This window comes from Mesitornis unicolor, unplaced genomic scaffold (genome assembly GCF_000695765.1).
Source record: "Mesitornis unicolor isolate BGI_N332 unplaced genomic scaffold, ASM69576v1 scaffold31654, whole genome shotgun sequence".
NCBI classification, from domain to species: domain Eukaryota; kingdom Metazoa; phylum Chordata; class Aves; order Mesitornithiformes; family Mesitornithidae; genus Mesitornis; species Mesitornis unicolor.
The window spans coordinates 7,836-24,613 of NW_010182614.1; the positions used below are offsets into that span (position 1 = coordinate 7,836).

The 16,778-nt window shown below is 52.4% G+C and overlaps 1 protein-coding gene across 1 annotated transcript in view; it reads right to left on the minus strand.

Moving 5' to 3' along the window:
• CAMTA1 (calmodulin binding transcription activator 1) overlaps positions 1-15,592 on the minus strand; it is a gene marked incomplete at its 5' end in the record, with an annotated part of 21,055 nt that extends 5,463 nt beyond the window's left edge. The window contains 11 exons of the mRNA XM_010183843.1: positions 2,980-3,010; positions 7,054-7,128; positions 7,298-7,491; positions 11,089-11,160; positions 11,602-11,848; positions 12,269-12,456; positions 12,960-13,483; positions 13,851-14,166; positions 14,609-14,687; positions 15,019-15,215; positions 15,453-15,592. Of these exons, the coding sequence (XP_010182145.1) occupies positions 2,980-3,010; positions 7,054-7,128; positions 7,298-7,491; positions 11,089-11,160; positions 11,602-11,848; positions 12,269-12,456; positions 12,960-13,483; positions 13,851-14,166; positions 14,609-14,687; positions 15,019-15,215; positions 15,453-15,592 (2,063 nt within the window). The remainder of the gene's footprint in view (positions 1-2,979; positions 3,011-7,053; positions 7,129-7,297; positions 7,492-11,088; positions 11,161-11,601; positions 11,849-12,268; positions 12,457-12,959; positions 13,484-13,850; positions 14,167-14,608; positions 14,688-15,018; positions 15,216-15,452) is intronic.
• Between the last annotated feature and the right edge of the window lie 1,186 nt (positions 15,593-16,778).

Genomic DNA, 16,778 nt, shown 5'->3' on the forward strand with positions numbered 1-16,778 from the left:
AGCCGCTGCCCTCTGGACCGCGCCACTCATGGGGACACCGCGCGGGAGGCTGCGCCGTCACGTGCCGAAGCGATGTGGAAAGCAACAGCCCCAGAAGCGAGCGGCAGCTCCTCTCCCCGCACGCCCTCCCCGGTCTATGGGCGCGTGTCAGCAAATGGAGTCGGCCTGCTCGGAGGAACTCCCAGCAAACGATGGCTGCATGGGTAAAGCGGAACACAAAGCTGCTTCATCGGATTTACTCCGGGATGCCCAGCCAGGGAAATGTTCGATGGATCTGAGTGCTGAGGACCAGCATAGAGGGCAGGGTGTGGGAGCCAGAGGAGGCTGTCTGGCGAGTTACCTGCTGCTCTGAGAGCTGAAATGGCCTGTGGGACATTTAGGAAAAGGGAGCTCTTGCCTTTTTCCAGGTATCTCATTGGGGCAGCAAAACAAAAAAGACAGAGAGGCCCAATAAGAATGACACCACAGAGCACGCGGTCTGCGATTTAACACGCACATATGAGCTCCAAATACATTCAGCCCCTGCAAGAGGGAAATGAAGAAAGAAATTACTTCGACAACTTTTGTTGCAGGTACAGTGATGCACACCCCAATACCACATTTTCTTATTGTCCTGAACTGGAGCAAACAGGGCTTTCCAATCCCTTAAAATTTTCCCCCATTCTCAATCTTAGTAAGAGATGTAAGAAACCGGGTACGTCAAGGCAATGGCTGCTGCATAGCACATATCAAAAACACACAAAGAATACAAGTCCTAGAAGGGGTTTGTTGCTGAAATGCCAAGAGAGGGAAGGATATGCAGAGAATAACAAAATACGGTAGATGTTGGTTATTCAGGCATGAAATAAAGCTGTACTTACCAGAGGAACTGACTTCAGGTGCTACACGCACGCTCCCCAGACCGGAGAGCAGCATTGAGTCAAACCACAAGAAACAGGGCAGGGTGAGGGGATCTAGTTTTCAATGACAGATGCTGTGATGATCACAGATAACAAGTGCACTTGGACAGAAGTTTCACCACGCACAGAAAGCGATGTGAAAATCCTGCTCCTCGTGACCTGCATGGGGAGCTCCTGGTGTGGGGATGGGAGCTCCTGGTGTGGGGACGGGAGCTCCCTGCGTGGGGCTGGGGCGCGATGCTGAGCCAGCCCCAGCTCCACGCAGCTCTGCCCCGCCATGCCCTGCTCTGCCGGTTGCGAATACACCACCACCATCTGCCTGCAGCACTCCTTGCTGTCCATGGATACCATGCCTGCCCTCAAGATTAAAGTGCAAGAGGTATTTTTGTATAAAGGTAGACACTTATGTCCTTACAATGGAGGAAGGTTGATTTATCTAATCAAAATAATATTTTTTTAAAAAAAGTTACTTACAGTGAATTTTATTTTTCAAAAAAAACCCCAACTTTTTCTTCCAGGGGCTTTTGAAATGGGACACCCAACTGCAGACCAAGAACTACCAGCCCTAGCTACACACAAACCATCAGGTCAGCAAGAACAACCCACGCAGGCCACCGTTATGAGAGTGCAGGCTATCCTTACACCGTTCCTGAACTGACCCACGTCAGTTGTAAAGCGCACTATCATACGTGCTAAGACCTGGAGCGTTAGTTTTCCAGCTAACAACTTCACAGCGTCGCTGTGTCTGCAATCAGGAGCAACGTTTCTCTTCACCAGGGCAACATCCACGACAGCAGCACTGAAACAGTTACGGCACACGTGGGCCTTTGTCCCCATTTCATCCACTTCTTACTTCATTCGTCATTAGTAAAGAACCCAAACTGTCACTGGCAAAAAAAATGAGCATATGCAACAAAAAATGGCAGCACAAAAGTCACAGTTAGGAAAGAAATGTCGTTAGCTATTGCTTCTTCGTTGGGCTCAACGATGAACAAATAGAATGAGGCCTCCCGCAGGCTTAAGCCTGACTCACACTTTCGCTCCTGAGTCATAAAAACCCTCTCTGCCACCCAAAGTCAGTAAAACTCCACGATCAACAATTCAGTTGTGCTTTCGACTGTTAGGTGGAAGCAGGAGCCCAGGTCATCCCTCCCTCTGCCTCTCCTCCCTCGCTGAATCCACAGCAATAAGCACACAAACGGTGTTACCTGCAACTGCAGCTTTTGACAAAACCTCTGTGCCCCCACACCTCTCAAGCGCGAGCCGGGACCGAGCAGCCCTGTCCCATCGTGTGCCTCCAGAGCCCCGCAGCCCCTGCTCGCAGCGGGACGGGGTCCTGCCCCGGGAACGCTCCGGCTGCGGGGCTGCAAACCAGCCCGGTAACGGGAGCACAACTCCTGGCAGAAGCTCACTTGGCATTTACTATAACCCAGTTATGGCACCTTCATCTTCATCTCAGGGCTTTGTTTTCCTTCCCTCTGCACAAACAGCCGGGAGCAGCAGCTGTTGAAGAAGCTGGCCCTAGCAAGACAACCAGGGATGTAACTTACCAAAGACCAGCTGCTAGGATAAGCACGGGGGCTTCCCCGCTGTGGGGTACAGAGCAGCGTGAGGAGCTCTTCTGCTCTGCTCTGGCTCGGGCAGACACAAAACCCCTCCAGGGCAGGCTGCCCCTGCGCTGCCGCTCCCCGCGGCCTGGCCTGAGCGCTGCCGCAGCCCCGTGACAAAGGACGGCGTCACCCGTGCGTGCGACGCCGCCAAGTCCCCAAATCATCTAACGGCCATTTCGGACACTGAAAAAATACCCCACCGACAGCGCCGCCTCAGCATGCCCATGATGAATATACACGTCCTTTCACACAGTCATGCATTGGTAACATCTACTGCAGAGCTCTGTCCTGTTACAAAAGCAGCAGTGTTAGTCATTGCAGTAGGGTTAGTTTGTACAGGAGTCTGTTTTGTATCATTAATGGAGGTGAAACTTACTGGCGCATTTTGGCTGCAGCCCCATGCAAGCAAGCAGAAAGCAAAAATATTTAAAATGGAAGAGAGGAACTGGCTAGCAGGCAGCTACACTCACCCTTTTGTACAGCCTATGGTCCACCAGTGGGCTTCAGATTGCAAAACAATACCAAAGAGCTATTAGCACACACAAGGCAATAACCGTACCTTACCAAGAACTTCGCGTCAGGGAGGAGGAGACAACGCTTCTGCTTGCCTGGAGAGAAAGAGCCCTCCCCGCCCCTGGCTACCGGACGACTCCTCTTCCCCTGGGAAGAGCAGCCCTGCGTTTGGGCGCTGGAGGGCAGGAAGGAATAAGGGAGTCAAATAAACCCAGCGCTGTCATCCCTGCGGCATTTCTAGCTGCATCCTGCCTTCCCCTGCGGCCATCGTCTGTTCCTATCTCATCCAAATGCTACTCCATAAACAACACTGCAGATCACCGTCACGGCCTAGCGATGGTGTACATACCTCTCAGAAGAGGAAAATTTTCCTAAGAATTGGACAAAGAACAGGGAACAGGAGGTTACCTTCCCAGTGGAAGCTGACTGCGTGGACCACGTGCGGATTCAGCTCAGCAAACCCACACCCATGCAGAGTTCTGCACGTCCACAGCTCAGCTGGGTCGAACCTGGGCATCGCTAAGGAGGCGCAGCCTCTCCAAAACCACGGAACGCAAACCCTTGGTCCTGCCTCACCCCGGACAGCGCAGGGAGGCGGCTCAGCTCGCCATGGGGTCACGGCAAGTTTGATGGGCCACTGGGCAGCTGTGGGCACCACGGGGAGATGGGCAAAGCTCTCCTGGGGGGCCAGGGGGTTTCTGCTCCTCATTCCCAACAAACACCACTTCTGGGACAAGTCATGTAGGTACCATGTTATGGCTGATGCATGTTGCTCACCGGAGTTTTGAGAATATGACAATAGATGGATAAATAGGTACTTTTTTCCCAAGTCAAAAGGAAACGATAGATGTCTGACCGTAACAATGACTGCTGCTGATGAATGACCACTTCTGTCTCCATGACACCTGATCACATTCAGCTACCAGAGCTCCAGTTATCTCCTCCAGGAATACACTCGACCAAAGCTCACATTTCTTTTCTGATTCTCATCAATGTCTACACATCCACTACTGACAGCTCCGCCTGCAGAACCTCTCATTAACGCTCTCAAAACCTCTGAAATACCGTCTGACCAGGCAGCAAGTGTAAATTCAGATCAGAAAACACAAGACCAACGTGCCTGCGCTCGATCCTCAGGCTGACAGGAATCACGTCTGCACTACTGAGAAGCTGACAAGCACAGCAGGAGATGACCACTGAATGCCAGCAGAGGATTTCACACAACTGGCTTAAAGGAGACCTGGATCAATTTAGAGCAGGAAAAACCAACCAGCCAGATGGCTGCCAGGGGAAAGCCTGAGTGAGTCTCATCTAAAGGCTACAGAATAAGCTCTTAGTAAGAGTCGTTTATTGGCCCAACAGCAGAATCTGTCTGCTGACAAAAACCCAAGTTAAACAGTTCCATTTTTTCAAGGTTGAATTTCTGAACTTTTAAGAATTTGCTGCCTTTTCACGTAGCTTATGACAGACTGCAAGTGGCTTTTGCAGCCTCCTCCCGCACCTCCATCAGCTGACAGAAATCTGCTACAGGATCCTCTCGCTCTGACGTTCCTGTGCACGCTCCCTTCTCCCTCACTCCCTCAGATTTTCCAAAAATACCTGCCATTTCTACCCCTCGTGCTGACAAGGCACTCGGGTTTAACATTTTTCACTACAGAGCATTACACAGCGTCAGATGTTGGTGGTTACGGCCTGGACGTTCAGGAGCTCGGATGGCTGCAGGATTTCTTTATAGGGCTTGGGGCTTTCTTAATCTCCTGCTCATGGCAGCAATGTGCTAATTTGGGGCATTTTGAGAGGAGTCCCTGATGGGACTACAACCAGCAGCACTCCTGAAACAGCGCATGGGGTTGCCAGCCCGAGCACTGGTCACTGTGAGCGTTACACAGGACGCACAGCAGGCTCAATGTGTATCATTAGGAGGCCCACATAGAGGTGGTTTTAAACTTACTTAACATCCAAAGTTTTATTACTCTATGCTTGGAAAGAGGTAAGCAAGAGAAGTCAAGCAGCGAGGAATAAATGCAACTACTGAGACACAGACAATTCGGAAAGCTTGAAGAGCAGCCGAGAGGGAAGCCATTCCCTCCTCCTCCACCTGGTACCCAGCGCGCACGCACCCCAGACGGGGCTGCAGGGCCAGGCCTGGGAAGGAAGGAAGGCGACGTCTGCCCGGGACAGGCCTGCGCTGGGGGAGCGCGTGCGTCTCCCCTCATAAGCCTTGCTTTTGTCCTCAGCATTTGCCAATGCCAGAATGCTCCTGGGTAAAATTTGTGTCAATTATTAATATTAGTGGTTAACTCACACAGTTTTAAACCCCTATGCCTGCAGACACGGACAGGACTGCACTGCTGCATAAACTCAAGTTCTGTGTGGTGTGGCATAAGCCAGAGATCCTACTGACCACGTATCCCCAGACCTGTTTTATCTCCTCTCTATAAACACCCAAGACCTGAGCCCATCTCCCAGCACTGCTGAAGAGAGGACACTGACCACAGGCAAAGGGAAGGGTCTCGCCTGCAAACGTCAGAGATGCAAGTGAGTCTGGCTCTACCAAGGAAACAGGAGACGCTGAGAAAGAGGAAGGCAATGAGCTGAAGGCACGGAAGAACACTGGAATCACGGGCAATTTAAGCCCTGGGGAGTCTCTCAGCCTAAGACTCAACTGAGCGCGGCTGAAGTGCACGGTGCATCCCGGACATCGGTGGCAAACCCAGGATACAGGCAGCCGTGAGGTGCTCTCTGGGCTCGTGTGAGGGCCAGCTGTGAGAGCCTTTGGCAGGTGGCCCCAGAGCCCCCACGCATGGAAATGGGCACACGGGATCCCCCGGGACCACCTGGGCCCAGCAGATCTAAGGGGATACGCAAGTTCAGAGCCTCTGCCTGCTCCAGCGGGACAGGCTGCCCACTGACACCTCAGAACAAACCTTCTGTCTCTTCCACATGCCCTGCTGAGAGCAAGAAGCTGCTTGTGCTTCTTCATGAACAACTGCGGCTGTTTCAAGTGCATTTGGAACTGGCCTGGAAAAAATACAGCCCTCTTTCTTGTCCACACATGCTACTTCGCCCTGAACCTGCAGGTGAGACGTCCTTCCACAACATGAGCCACACTGACCTCTGTAACTGCAGCGCTGAAATCCTACAAGGACTGTGCCTGTTTCTAAAACCAAGTTTATCACACGCCTCTCTGCCTCTCAGAGCTCTCCCTGTTCAGGTATCACTGGGCTGAACTAAATGTGCTTCAAAACGCACCAGGTCTGACCAGCTCCTGCGTGGATGAAATGCATGTGTGGTGAGGATGGAGGGAGCAGAGTCGGAAACACTGGAGTTCGCTTTTGTCTGGGCAAAGTTCCAGTTTGAAACCTGATTGTGTACGGGATCCCTCCACTGAAGCAGCCAAGCCAACGCCTCTGGCACAGCGGCGCTGCCTGCATGCGAGCCCTTTGCGAGCCTGCGCGGGTTCCCACGCTGGCAGGGACGGCTCACGTCTGCGCTCCCAGCGCTCCGAGGCGTGCGGAGCGGCTGACACGGCCTAACTGCTCTGCGGGCACCTTCTGCCTACCCACATCCAAAAGAACCTGTATTTGATGAGTTTACCAGAGGATTCTGTGACCAAACTAAAGGCATTTCCAGCCTGCCCCAGGTGCTGCCTCGTTTTCCCACATACCAGGAATGCTTTGGGCAGCTGCAGCTATGATTCAGTAAGCTTTTTTCAGACTTCCTCAAGTCCAGCTTCTAAAGGCTTGTGCCTTGCTCTGCTCAAAGTCTCCTTATTCTGTGTCTGCCCGACACAACCTGGGCTGCTTTACCGCCCCAGCAGTGGAGCTGAACACGGTTCTCCTCCAGCAACAGCCCTAAGCGAGAGACTTCACTTTTGTCAGTACCTCTTGGAAGCAGCTGGGCTTTGCTATTTGATTAAAGTTCTGCAGTGAGCTGATTCTGTCATCCTGCACGCTGCACTCACTGCTGGCACACGTGAGTATTGTTGCACTACTCTAACGAAGGGCAGACACCAAAAGATCACGTCATACCTGTGGCGGCAGCGTCGTAAAAACCGCATAATCTTGCGAGCAGCTTGATCTTGCTTCTTGGTAAGCAGACTGCTTCTAAATGCAAAAAAACCAACACTGAGTTGTAGGCAAAACCAGCGAGAATACTACTAAATTCGAGAATGATCATCCTACCAACCACTGTTACTTGTCTGTAAATTACAGCCTAGGAGTGTAAAATAATCCATGTCAAGGTGCCGGTGGCCCTGACATCGCAGGAGCTCACCTGAGTTTCTGTTGTACGATGGTGGCTGCCCGGCGGTTTTGCCTCCTCTTCCCACATTCTTTGTAGCTGCGATAGTACTGCTGGATCAGCATCGCGGCTCGTCGGCTCTGCTGGAATTTCTTCTGCTCATAATAACTTCGGAATTTGCTCTGGATAAGAATGGCAGCTTGCGTCATCTTTTTATAAAGTGCATACTACGAGAGAAACAGAGAGAAGCTGAGGCATTCCTACAAAACCAGCGAGAAGCAGGCTCCTACGGCGAAGGGCTCCTGTGCCACTGAGACACAGCGCGAAGCAAGCGAGCACCCACTCCTGACCGGGCGCTGCAAGACAAAAGGGGGACAGCAAACACAGCAACCGCCGGGTTCGGAGCAAACCCAGCTCCCGGCTCTGCCGCCACGGAGCGGTTTGGGGGGGGTCTGCTCGACCGAACGCCCGGTTCACAGGCTCTGCCTGTGCTAACGGCCAGGCCCGGCCGTTCTGGGCCTGGACCGAGCCGCACGTGTCCCACTGTGCGTGTCCCGTGGGTCTGCAGGGGACAACCCTGGCACCACATCGGGAGGAGCCGTTTGCTGCCCTCGCCCACAGAAATCCCATGAGATCAGGGTGCTCACGTCTGCGCTGCTTGCAGAGACTCAACAGCAGCAGCAAAATACACCAACTTAGTGATTGTAAGAAGAGAGCAGCATGAATGATTATTCCAGAAGGCTATCCGATCAACTAAAACCAAAATACACTTTTTTGTACCTTCATTTTAAAATGTAATTTAAACAGACTGTTTTTTTAAAGAACCGAATTTGCTGTTCCCAAGGGTATTCCACCTTCCTAGGATAATTAACTTGTAAACAGCTCATTTCTTGTTTCTGTGCCGTAGCACAATACTGCAGAAGTCTTGATCGCTCGTATATCCATTTAATTCCAAGCACATGAAGTGGAGTAACCCAGGATTCCAACTTAAACAAACAAACAAAACCCAAAACCAAACAAAACCCAAACCCCAAACAGTTAATTAAGTCTAATATCGATCCTAAGTCACAGGCAAAACTAAATCTCATTACAAGTCTGTAACAAGCATCCACTGAACTTGCAAATCTGCACAAGCAGTCACACACACCCAAAATTCGCTCTAGCTCTGTATTATTTCTAGCCCCATCATTCCAAATAAAGCAGGCACAAACTCCTAAAAAGAAAATCTTTGTTCTACATCCTTTTCCTCTCAAAGCACGCACGCTGACGGCTGCGGAACAGACACCATATGCATTCATGTGTATTTTTAAAAGTCCTTTTTAAGACGAGATGTAGAATAACTATATGTTATAGTTGTGCTCGTACCTCTGAGCTACCACTACAAGAGCTTTTGTGTTTATTGCCCTTATGTTGAAAGTTTTAACACTTTCAAAACCCGTGTGTCTCTTGCTCCTGGGTGTGTTACCAGCTCTGACTTCTGCTCGCTCTATCAGACAGATGAGACGCAGCCATTGCCCTGCCCAGGAGCACGTCCTAACACATCTCAATGGGGTTTTCCTGTCTACTGGTGGGAAAAAACAACAACAAAAAGCAAACAAACACCGCATCCCCCAACGTCACGCCAAAGCAAAGAACCTCCAGTATCATCACAGACCACCATTTACCAAATTTCACTTTTTGGAATTGAAGCAGTCATTCAGTGCACTGATATTTTGCCATTATTAATTTCCTTTTTTTGTTTGTCAGTTTGGTTTTTTTTTGTTCTCTTTTCAACGTTTTTCAACAAATGGACCAGATTGTGGTTTTAAGGTAGCTATTTTAATAAGTCCACTCGTGGGCTGGTCATGGTTCTCCTTCAAAGCTTTAGCCCAGATGGGACTTCTGTGGCTGAGTTACAAACCCCTGAACAGAAGGGTTCAAATACAAAACCCTGACGCGATCTGGGGCCGCTCCAGTCCCACCGCGCGCCTGCGCTGGCCTCGGTGGCACCGGAGCACCCAGGGGAGCACAGCGTGGGCAGGGAGAGCAGCAGGGCCCCAGCTCGCCCAGCGCTGCGCCCCAGCTGCTCCCTCTCCTGTGTCCCTCGGCTGGGGAGGGGACGGGGCAGAGGCCACCCAAGGGCCGGCCCCAGCGAGCACAGCCCTGCAAGGCTCCGCAGCAGCGCTTGGACAGAGCCACGGAGCCGGAGGGGGCTACAGGTGGAAAAGGGCCCCGAGGACACCTCCTCTGCAGGAGGAGCACACCTCGCCCCCGGGCAGCTCCAGAGGAGCTGCAGGTTCTGGTACCTGATGAGAGCACGACATCGCTCGGCTGTGAAATCCGTCTTTACACAGACAAGGACTGGCCAGCAACAACTTCAGACCGGCACCGACAGTCGTGCCTCCAGTGTGAGCAGCAGTGTACACGAGATGGTGGGCTCAGGAATTCAGGGCACAGCTACTGAAAAATGCTCAGCACACTTTGTCGGGCAGGCAGGATGCACAGGACATCGGCTGCACGGGTGGGATCAACGTTTTCCTGCGCTCCCCAAATGCCAAGGTAAAGATCACCGAGTGACAGCGATCTCTGGAAACTGCTTCCAAACCTTCCCCGCACCTCAGCCCACCACTGCTCACACGAGAGCCTCTGCAAGAGGAGACTTCCTTCTTTTTTTACCTAAGCTGTACTACCACGTTGATAGGCCGTGGCATGGCGGTCCCTGCGTATCTCCTGTCAGTGACTTCTCAACCACGGGCATTTATTAGTGGATAATATGAAAACATTTCTCTAAGTGCCAGGTTCTCCTGGTGGATATCGAATGTGAAAGTTAGGGACCCACGGGGAATTGTTTCCAAAAGAGCGTTTGTATTTGTATTACCTTCAAGGCTATCCAAGTAAGCTTAGGGAGAAACAGAAAAATACACAGTTAATGTTAGTTCTGCAAATAAAGAATGAAAAAGTAAAAAAACCCAAACCATCTTCTTTCAAAAAGAAGCGATTCCAGGATCCCAGACAAAACAGTTTGTCAAGCTGCTTTTGAAGGAATCAAACCTCCCTGTGACAGGAAGCACCACTCCAGAACGACAGCCAGCGAAGGCCGAGCGTGGGTCGTGACGCAGTCACCTAAGGCTCGAAAGGCTTCCCAAAGCAATGCTCTGAAGGCTGCAGAAGAGCACAGGCACCTCGCCTTTCACCTCACCTAACACGCTGCGGGCACCAGGCAGCGCCAGTCTAGCAGGGCACAGAGAAGAGAGGGAGGTGGGCTCTACACCCCCACAGAAAAACCAAACCCAAAACCACCAGCCAAAAAAGGAAACAGAAAATCTTCTTTTTCTGGGGTTGAGAACTCAGCCTAAAAGCACGTCTCCAACTCGAGTGTGGAGAACAGTCTTGGTCCTGGAACAACTCGCATCAAGCTACAACGCGTGACTTCCCACAGTTTAAAAGTTTGGTGTGTGCAAAATAAAACAACCTATTTTTCATCTTCGCCTTCAGCAAAGGCAAAACTAACTTCAATTTCACAATGAAATTTGGCAAGCAACTAGTCAGAGAATAGTCTCCCCAGGCTATAGCATGCATAAAGGCCAATATGGAATACATCATCGCCCTCTATCTCATAGCAAAAATGCAGGTGTCATCATAGACAAAATCCTTTCAAGGATTCCCTCCAGAATTAAGATTGAGGACATGAATTTTCTTCCCTTTTCCATTTTGCCTGAGCAGGGTATTTCAATACTGCATGCTGAAATGCACACAAGAGGAACAGCAGGACAATTCCCGTTACAAAGGGGCTGTGTTCACGGCACTTACGTGTGTGTTTCACAACATTTCACTCCCTTGATTACCTGTTTGTATTTTCGGTAGCAACGCTGAATAACAGCGGCAGCCACCTCCTGCTGTTCCCGGAGAGGACGACCCTATGTGGAGAAGGAAAGAAGCAGTGAGCAGTCAGAGTGCACCAAAAGAGGACAGACGATGTTCAGTGGCTCACGGCAGCTTCTGAACCTCTCCTACCACTGTTGCCTGGGCCAATTCAGGCCTAGGCTTTTCTGGAGACATCTCTACTGTCAATTCATGTAAGGGACAAGCCCTCAAAGCTGATCTTTGGTGCACCTGACCAGAATCTCTGGGTGCACTTGGAGGATATGCTCCGAGTGCTGTTCTGGTGAACTATGGCACGGCGTGCTCTCCAGTACAGCGTTTGCTGGATAAACATCAGCGAGGGCTAGAACCACTGAAAAGGTTGGGAAAGACGGTATTTTTTGTCCCAGGAGCAGGTATTGCCCACATTTTGTTCTGTAACAAATGATACCCTCTCACACCTAACAAGGAAGACATCGGACATCTTGGCTACGTACCTTGTATTTCCTGAACACTGTCTGGACGAGTTTGGCAGCTTCATAGAGTTCTCTCTGCTCATGATCAGACAGAGTTAACTGTGCAAACTCATTTTCTACCTTCTCGCTGGTGGATGCACTCAGAAATTCAGACCAATCTGCTGCCGAAGGAAGGCTGGGTTTCTCAAAAGCTATTTCACTGATTGGTGAGCCGGCAGGGCTCAAGCTGGTGTTCGAAGAAGGGGTCAGGGGTTCACTATACAGACTTCTGAAATACCAATCACAGTAGGAATTATTGGCTCACAAAACACCTGGGCTGGCATCACAGACAAGGACTACGACATTTCTGAGCTCAAGGCAGAAACCTGCGCTCCCCTCCCTCTGTCCGAGCACCATCCCGCGCTCCTGATCCCGCCTGTAGCCCAGGGTACGGACTTGGCTCTGGAGGAGAAGTCACGAGCCAGACCTTGCGGCCCCTTTCCCCTCCTGCTGCATGCACTCCTGTTCTGCCATGAATTTGCAGCTGTGCTGGCAACAACACATCTGTGACCACGAGTGCGTGGCTGGGCTTGGAGCGCCAGCATCGAGTCCCACCGAGAAGCAGCATCTGCAGGCTGAAGAACCAGTGGATGCAGCCCCGCACTCAGAGCACCCGAAAACCCAGAGCAGCATCGCAGCGATCACTGACCGTATCTGTGCAGCGCTCGGCAGATGATCGACATCAGCAAGGTAACTGGCCAGCCAGCTCATCGTGGTGCTCATGGCAGCACTCTCCGGTCTCTCCACCAGCGGTGACTCCATTGGCACAAAATTCTCCCGCTTGATCCTGTCAGGCGTAGCTTCAATAATGTGCTCTGCAAGTGTCATCATGTTCACCTGGCAAGGGGAGATGAGAGCAAACTTTTGCTGCCTGGTGGGATTTTAACTCCTCCCTCCTCCACTTTTACCTCCTTGCTCTTTAAAGTGCAGTGGCTTGGTCTGCAACCGCAGCACTGCCTCTCTCGGGTCACCCTGTCTTTGAAGGGACTGCGTCCCAGTTCCCGAAGGACTACAGGGCCACCTCAGTCTCATTTACTGATGTGACCAGGAGGCTCTGTTTTCTCATTTTTCCTTACAAAACTGCAAACAATTTTGCATGTTCTATACACTGCTGAAGTGCACACCAGTGCACAACCCTACATGCTGACCGTTAGCCTTTGTGTCTGGGTTGAAGGGACACCCTTTGAAAAGAAACCACACATCGACCATATGACCACCTCCTTTCACAGAGCGCAATTCAGTCTCTAAAGGTCTCCACAGAAGCCTCTCTCAGTTGCCCTCCTCCATGCAGCCACCACGTTCTCCGAGGCTGCTGATCGTGGTGCCACGGGGACGTTTACCTGCAAGTCATCCATGTGGTGTAAGCAGTCCTCATCCCCTGCGCTGTCCCTGTAGGACAGGAGCTCTGCATCCACCATCTCCCTGTCAGCCATCATCAGCACATTCATCTGCTCCCGCTGGCGCAGCCGATGGGCTGCGGGCTCCTTCCCCAGCGCGGTCCCCTTCTGGCCCCCTGCCACCTGCACTGCAGACACACCAATGTAAACGTCTTTCGGGTTCCACTTGATGCCTGCTTGGCTGCCAGAGCCCCGGTACCCAGGAACGTCTGGGATGTGCTGGGAGAGCTCCCGGCCATAGTCCCTCATCCCTTCACTGGGGCTGATTGTCTCGGTGGCAGATTGCTTGGAGCCGGAGTTCTGCTTCCTGATGCTCGGCTGTTCCAGGCTCAGCGCGGTGGAAAGCAGCTTCTCTTGCCGGGCTTGAAAATATTCAGGGCTCAGCTTATGTTTTTTGGGTGCAGGGTAATCTTTCTGAGTCTCACTACTGTAGTAACTGGAAGGTTCTGATCTTGGTCGTCTCAGCTCTGGAAACAAATGGATCAATGGTCAAAAAAACCCATGCAACCCACGATCGCTGCAGGAACTGCAACAGCTTCTGCCACAGAGCCGCAGGTGGAGGTTTGACACCCGACAGCATGTGCAAAGCGAGCAACCATCACCCAGGGAGGACGCTGCCTCAACCACTCCTAAGACACTCGTCTTTTGAAAGCAAGCCTTCGCTCCTCCTCCCAGCACTAACATGAGTGCATGGAGCACACGGCAGAGCCCACAAGGAAAGAACTGAGCATGGACACCAGGGCTACAGGAGGCATCTGCCACCCAGGTGAGCTCCTGCAGCGCCTCACGTGTCAAATGTCAGCAAAGCAGCGCACGCCCCCAGGGCTGTGTTACCTGTGTTTGTACTGGAAATCACAGTGACTCCCTTCTGAGGCTCCTGAGAGGCAATAAGCTCGCTGTGCCACTGGGACACCCAGCTCTCTGTGTTGGAGTCTGTGCTGGAGGGGCACTGAACCCTGGGGCTTTGCCCCAGCTGAGTTTGCTCGTCTCGCTGGAGCTGCTCCAAGCACTCCGCCAGCTTCACGTGGCCCCGAGAGCGGGCGATGGCCAGCGGCAGCCTGCCGAGGGAGTCAGGAATGGAAATGGCTCGGCGGTCCCACTTGTACAGCACAACGGCCGCATCCATGTGGCCCAGGGCGCACGCCCACATCTGGAAAAGAAAAGACGACTGACCCACTGGGCAACCCGCCTCCTCCGTCCTTGCTAACGCGGTGCAGTCTGGTGTCCAGCTCACAGAAAACCAGACCGTGCTTGAACCCCAGCTGCTGGCGTCTGTACAAAAGGCCATTACAGAGCATTAGACGCACGCTATTCTCTCCTGTGACAGAGAAACCTGTATCTGCCAAATGAAGCTGACAGTTTGACAGTTTAGTATTTAGTAATAGGTGCTTTTTGGCTTTGGCTTTTTTTTCCTGATGCTGGCATCACTGCAGAGACTGAGCAGCCTCATACAGAAGTGCAGACAGGACCAGGGGTTGGAACCGGAAAACCAACGCTCTGCTGCTGTAAACTGGCCCTTCTGGTTCCACCTGCCCTGGCCTTTGGCTTGTTGAAGATCTCAGACTCTCAAAAGTTTTGGTCTCTGTTCTTACCAGAGGCGTGCAGGAGAAATGATCCACATTCAAAGGGTCAACTTCCAGCTCCAGGTCGATGCTGTCTGCGTGTTTGGTGCTGCAGAGGAAACAAGAGAACGAATCAGGATCGCTGTATCAAAGCACAGCTTTCCCCAGCACACCATACCACAAAGAAGTGGCCACGAGGATGCCCGTGACACACACATTTGCTACAGATGGTGTCCCCAACAGAGACTGTAGGAGCGTGACGTGCCCAGTGGTCAGACTCGCTCTCTCAAGAGACAGGTCCCATCAGGTCAGGGGATGGGAACAAGTTCGGGGGCTTGTCTGTTTGTAAGGGACAACCAGGAATCCCGACCAGGCAGAGCTCACACGTGCTTGTGCCATGCCAGCACTGACACCCAAGAGCGCAACGGGCCGGGTCTTACCGCCATTTGATGAGGGTCTGGATCAGCGTAGCATAGCCCTGGGCAGCGGCCAGGTGGAGCAGGGTCATCCCTCGGAAAGTCTTTGAATGGATCAAGTGTTTGGACTTGGCCCAGCAAGCACGACTCATCATCTTCTCGCACACCACCACCACGCGGCTCTCAAAGCAGCTGCCCAGCGCTCCAGTCCCAGAGACGCACTGAAACACCACACACATCCCGGTTTAACCCGAGGGGAGCGACCTGCCCGGGGCAGGCAGCCTGCCCAGCTACAGGCACCCAGACAGCGCCAACCGCGAGCGAAAGCCAACTGTGCTGAAGACCCACAGGCCAGAGCTGCTGTTCAGGAAGAGCTGTAACGCTTTCCAACCCCCTCAAAACCAAACTCTGGTAAGAAAGCACAAAGCCGCTGTGTCTGGACACAGCGGGGCTCATACCTGCACCTGCGTTCCTCCGTTCCCACTCCCATTGCTCCCGCCTCCTGCTCCTTGTTTGTGCTGCTGGGAGCCTGTCATTTCAGCCATTCTCCTCTCCATCTGCTCAAGTCGCTCCAGTATGGACATCCTGAACTGGTTATCTAGATTGGAGAAAGCCAGAGTAAGCGCATACTCTCCATTTGTGAGTCAATCCCTGCTTCACAAGAGTCCCAAATTCAGCTTGACTGAAACCAAGCAATGGTGATACCTGGAGGAGAGACTCCTCTGCTGCCTTCTGTGCTTGGAAAAAGGAGCTTTGAGAAAGCACTTGCTCCTTCCCTGACAGGCTCCCTTGCCTGGAAAGTGGCTCCAGAACTGTCAGAAAGCATCGAGTATGGGCACTGACAACCCAGCAACGCTGATCTGAGAAGCAGTACGACTCTGGAGCCCCGCGGTCTCTGCAGAAGTCTAAGAGCTGTATTAGTCATATTCTCCTTCTTGCACTGAAACCCAGCCCTACAATACAGCTATTAATGCTTGAACAGTGGAGCAGGGAGATGTAGATCAGTTAATGGGACATGGCTAAACTGATGCTGCAGACACCAACTCAAGCAACCTTGTGTTTAGAGCCACTCAGTGCAGCTCAAGCGGCTGCAGACACAGAGGGCTCCTTCTGGCTTGTGACCCATAAGGGAGAAGCCTCATGCAGCTCATGTGATAATTTCGTGGATACAGAACCTTTAATGAATCTTGCTATCACGCTAAAAGCGTATATAATAAACTGCAGGGAAAAGATGACTGTCATCCTGTTTGGTTTCACGCATCCATGCAGATGATGTGGTGGTGCAGAGCACTGACAACCCAGAACGCAGCCTGCTGACAGCAACAGGGATACGTGCATCACGGCGGACAAGCCCTGATCAAGTTGTGAAGGAGAAAGCCTTCCTCGAGTGACCTGGTTATGCGCAGAGTCCCCACTGCAAGGCTGCAGGGGCGCCTGCACCCCACAGCGCAAGGCACAGCTCTCACTACAGGGGATGCAGGGTCTCTGCACTGAGCACCCTACTGCAGACAGCTCAGGTCTGCGGGCTGAAGGCGCCCCCTCCTCCCCAAGGCTGCTGTGCTGTGACAGGGGACGGGAGCTCTGCTCTGGGCAGCGCCAGGGCTGTACACAGCGCCACAGCGGGGCCGCTCCGGAGCCGGGGACGGAGCAGCACAGCCAGCACCCTCCGCCAACCGCAGTCGGCCTTTTCTCGCCTAGTCCAAAACACTACTACTTATATCGGTGCCTCCCCAGAATTCAGCTGTCCCGTTAACTGCAAAGCCTCTGGGAAAGCGGCAGCCAAG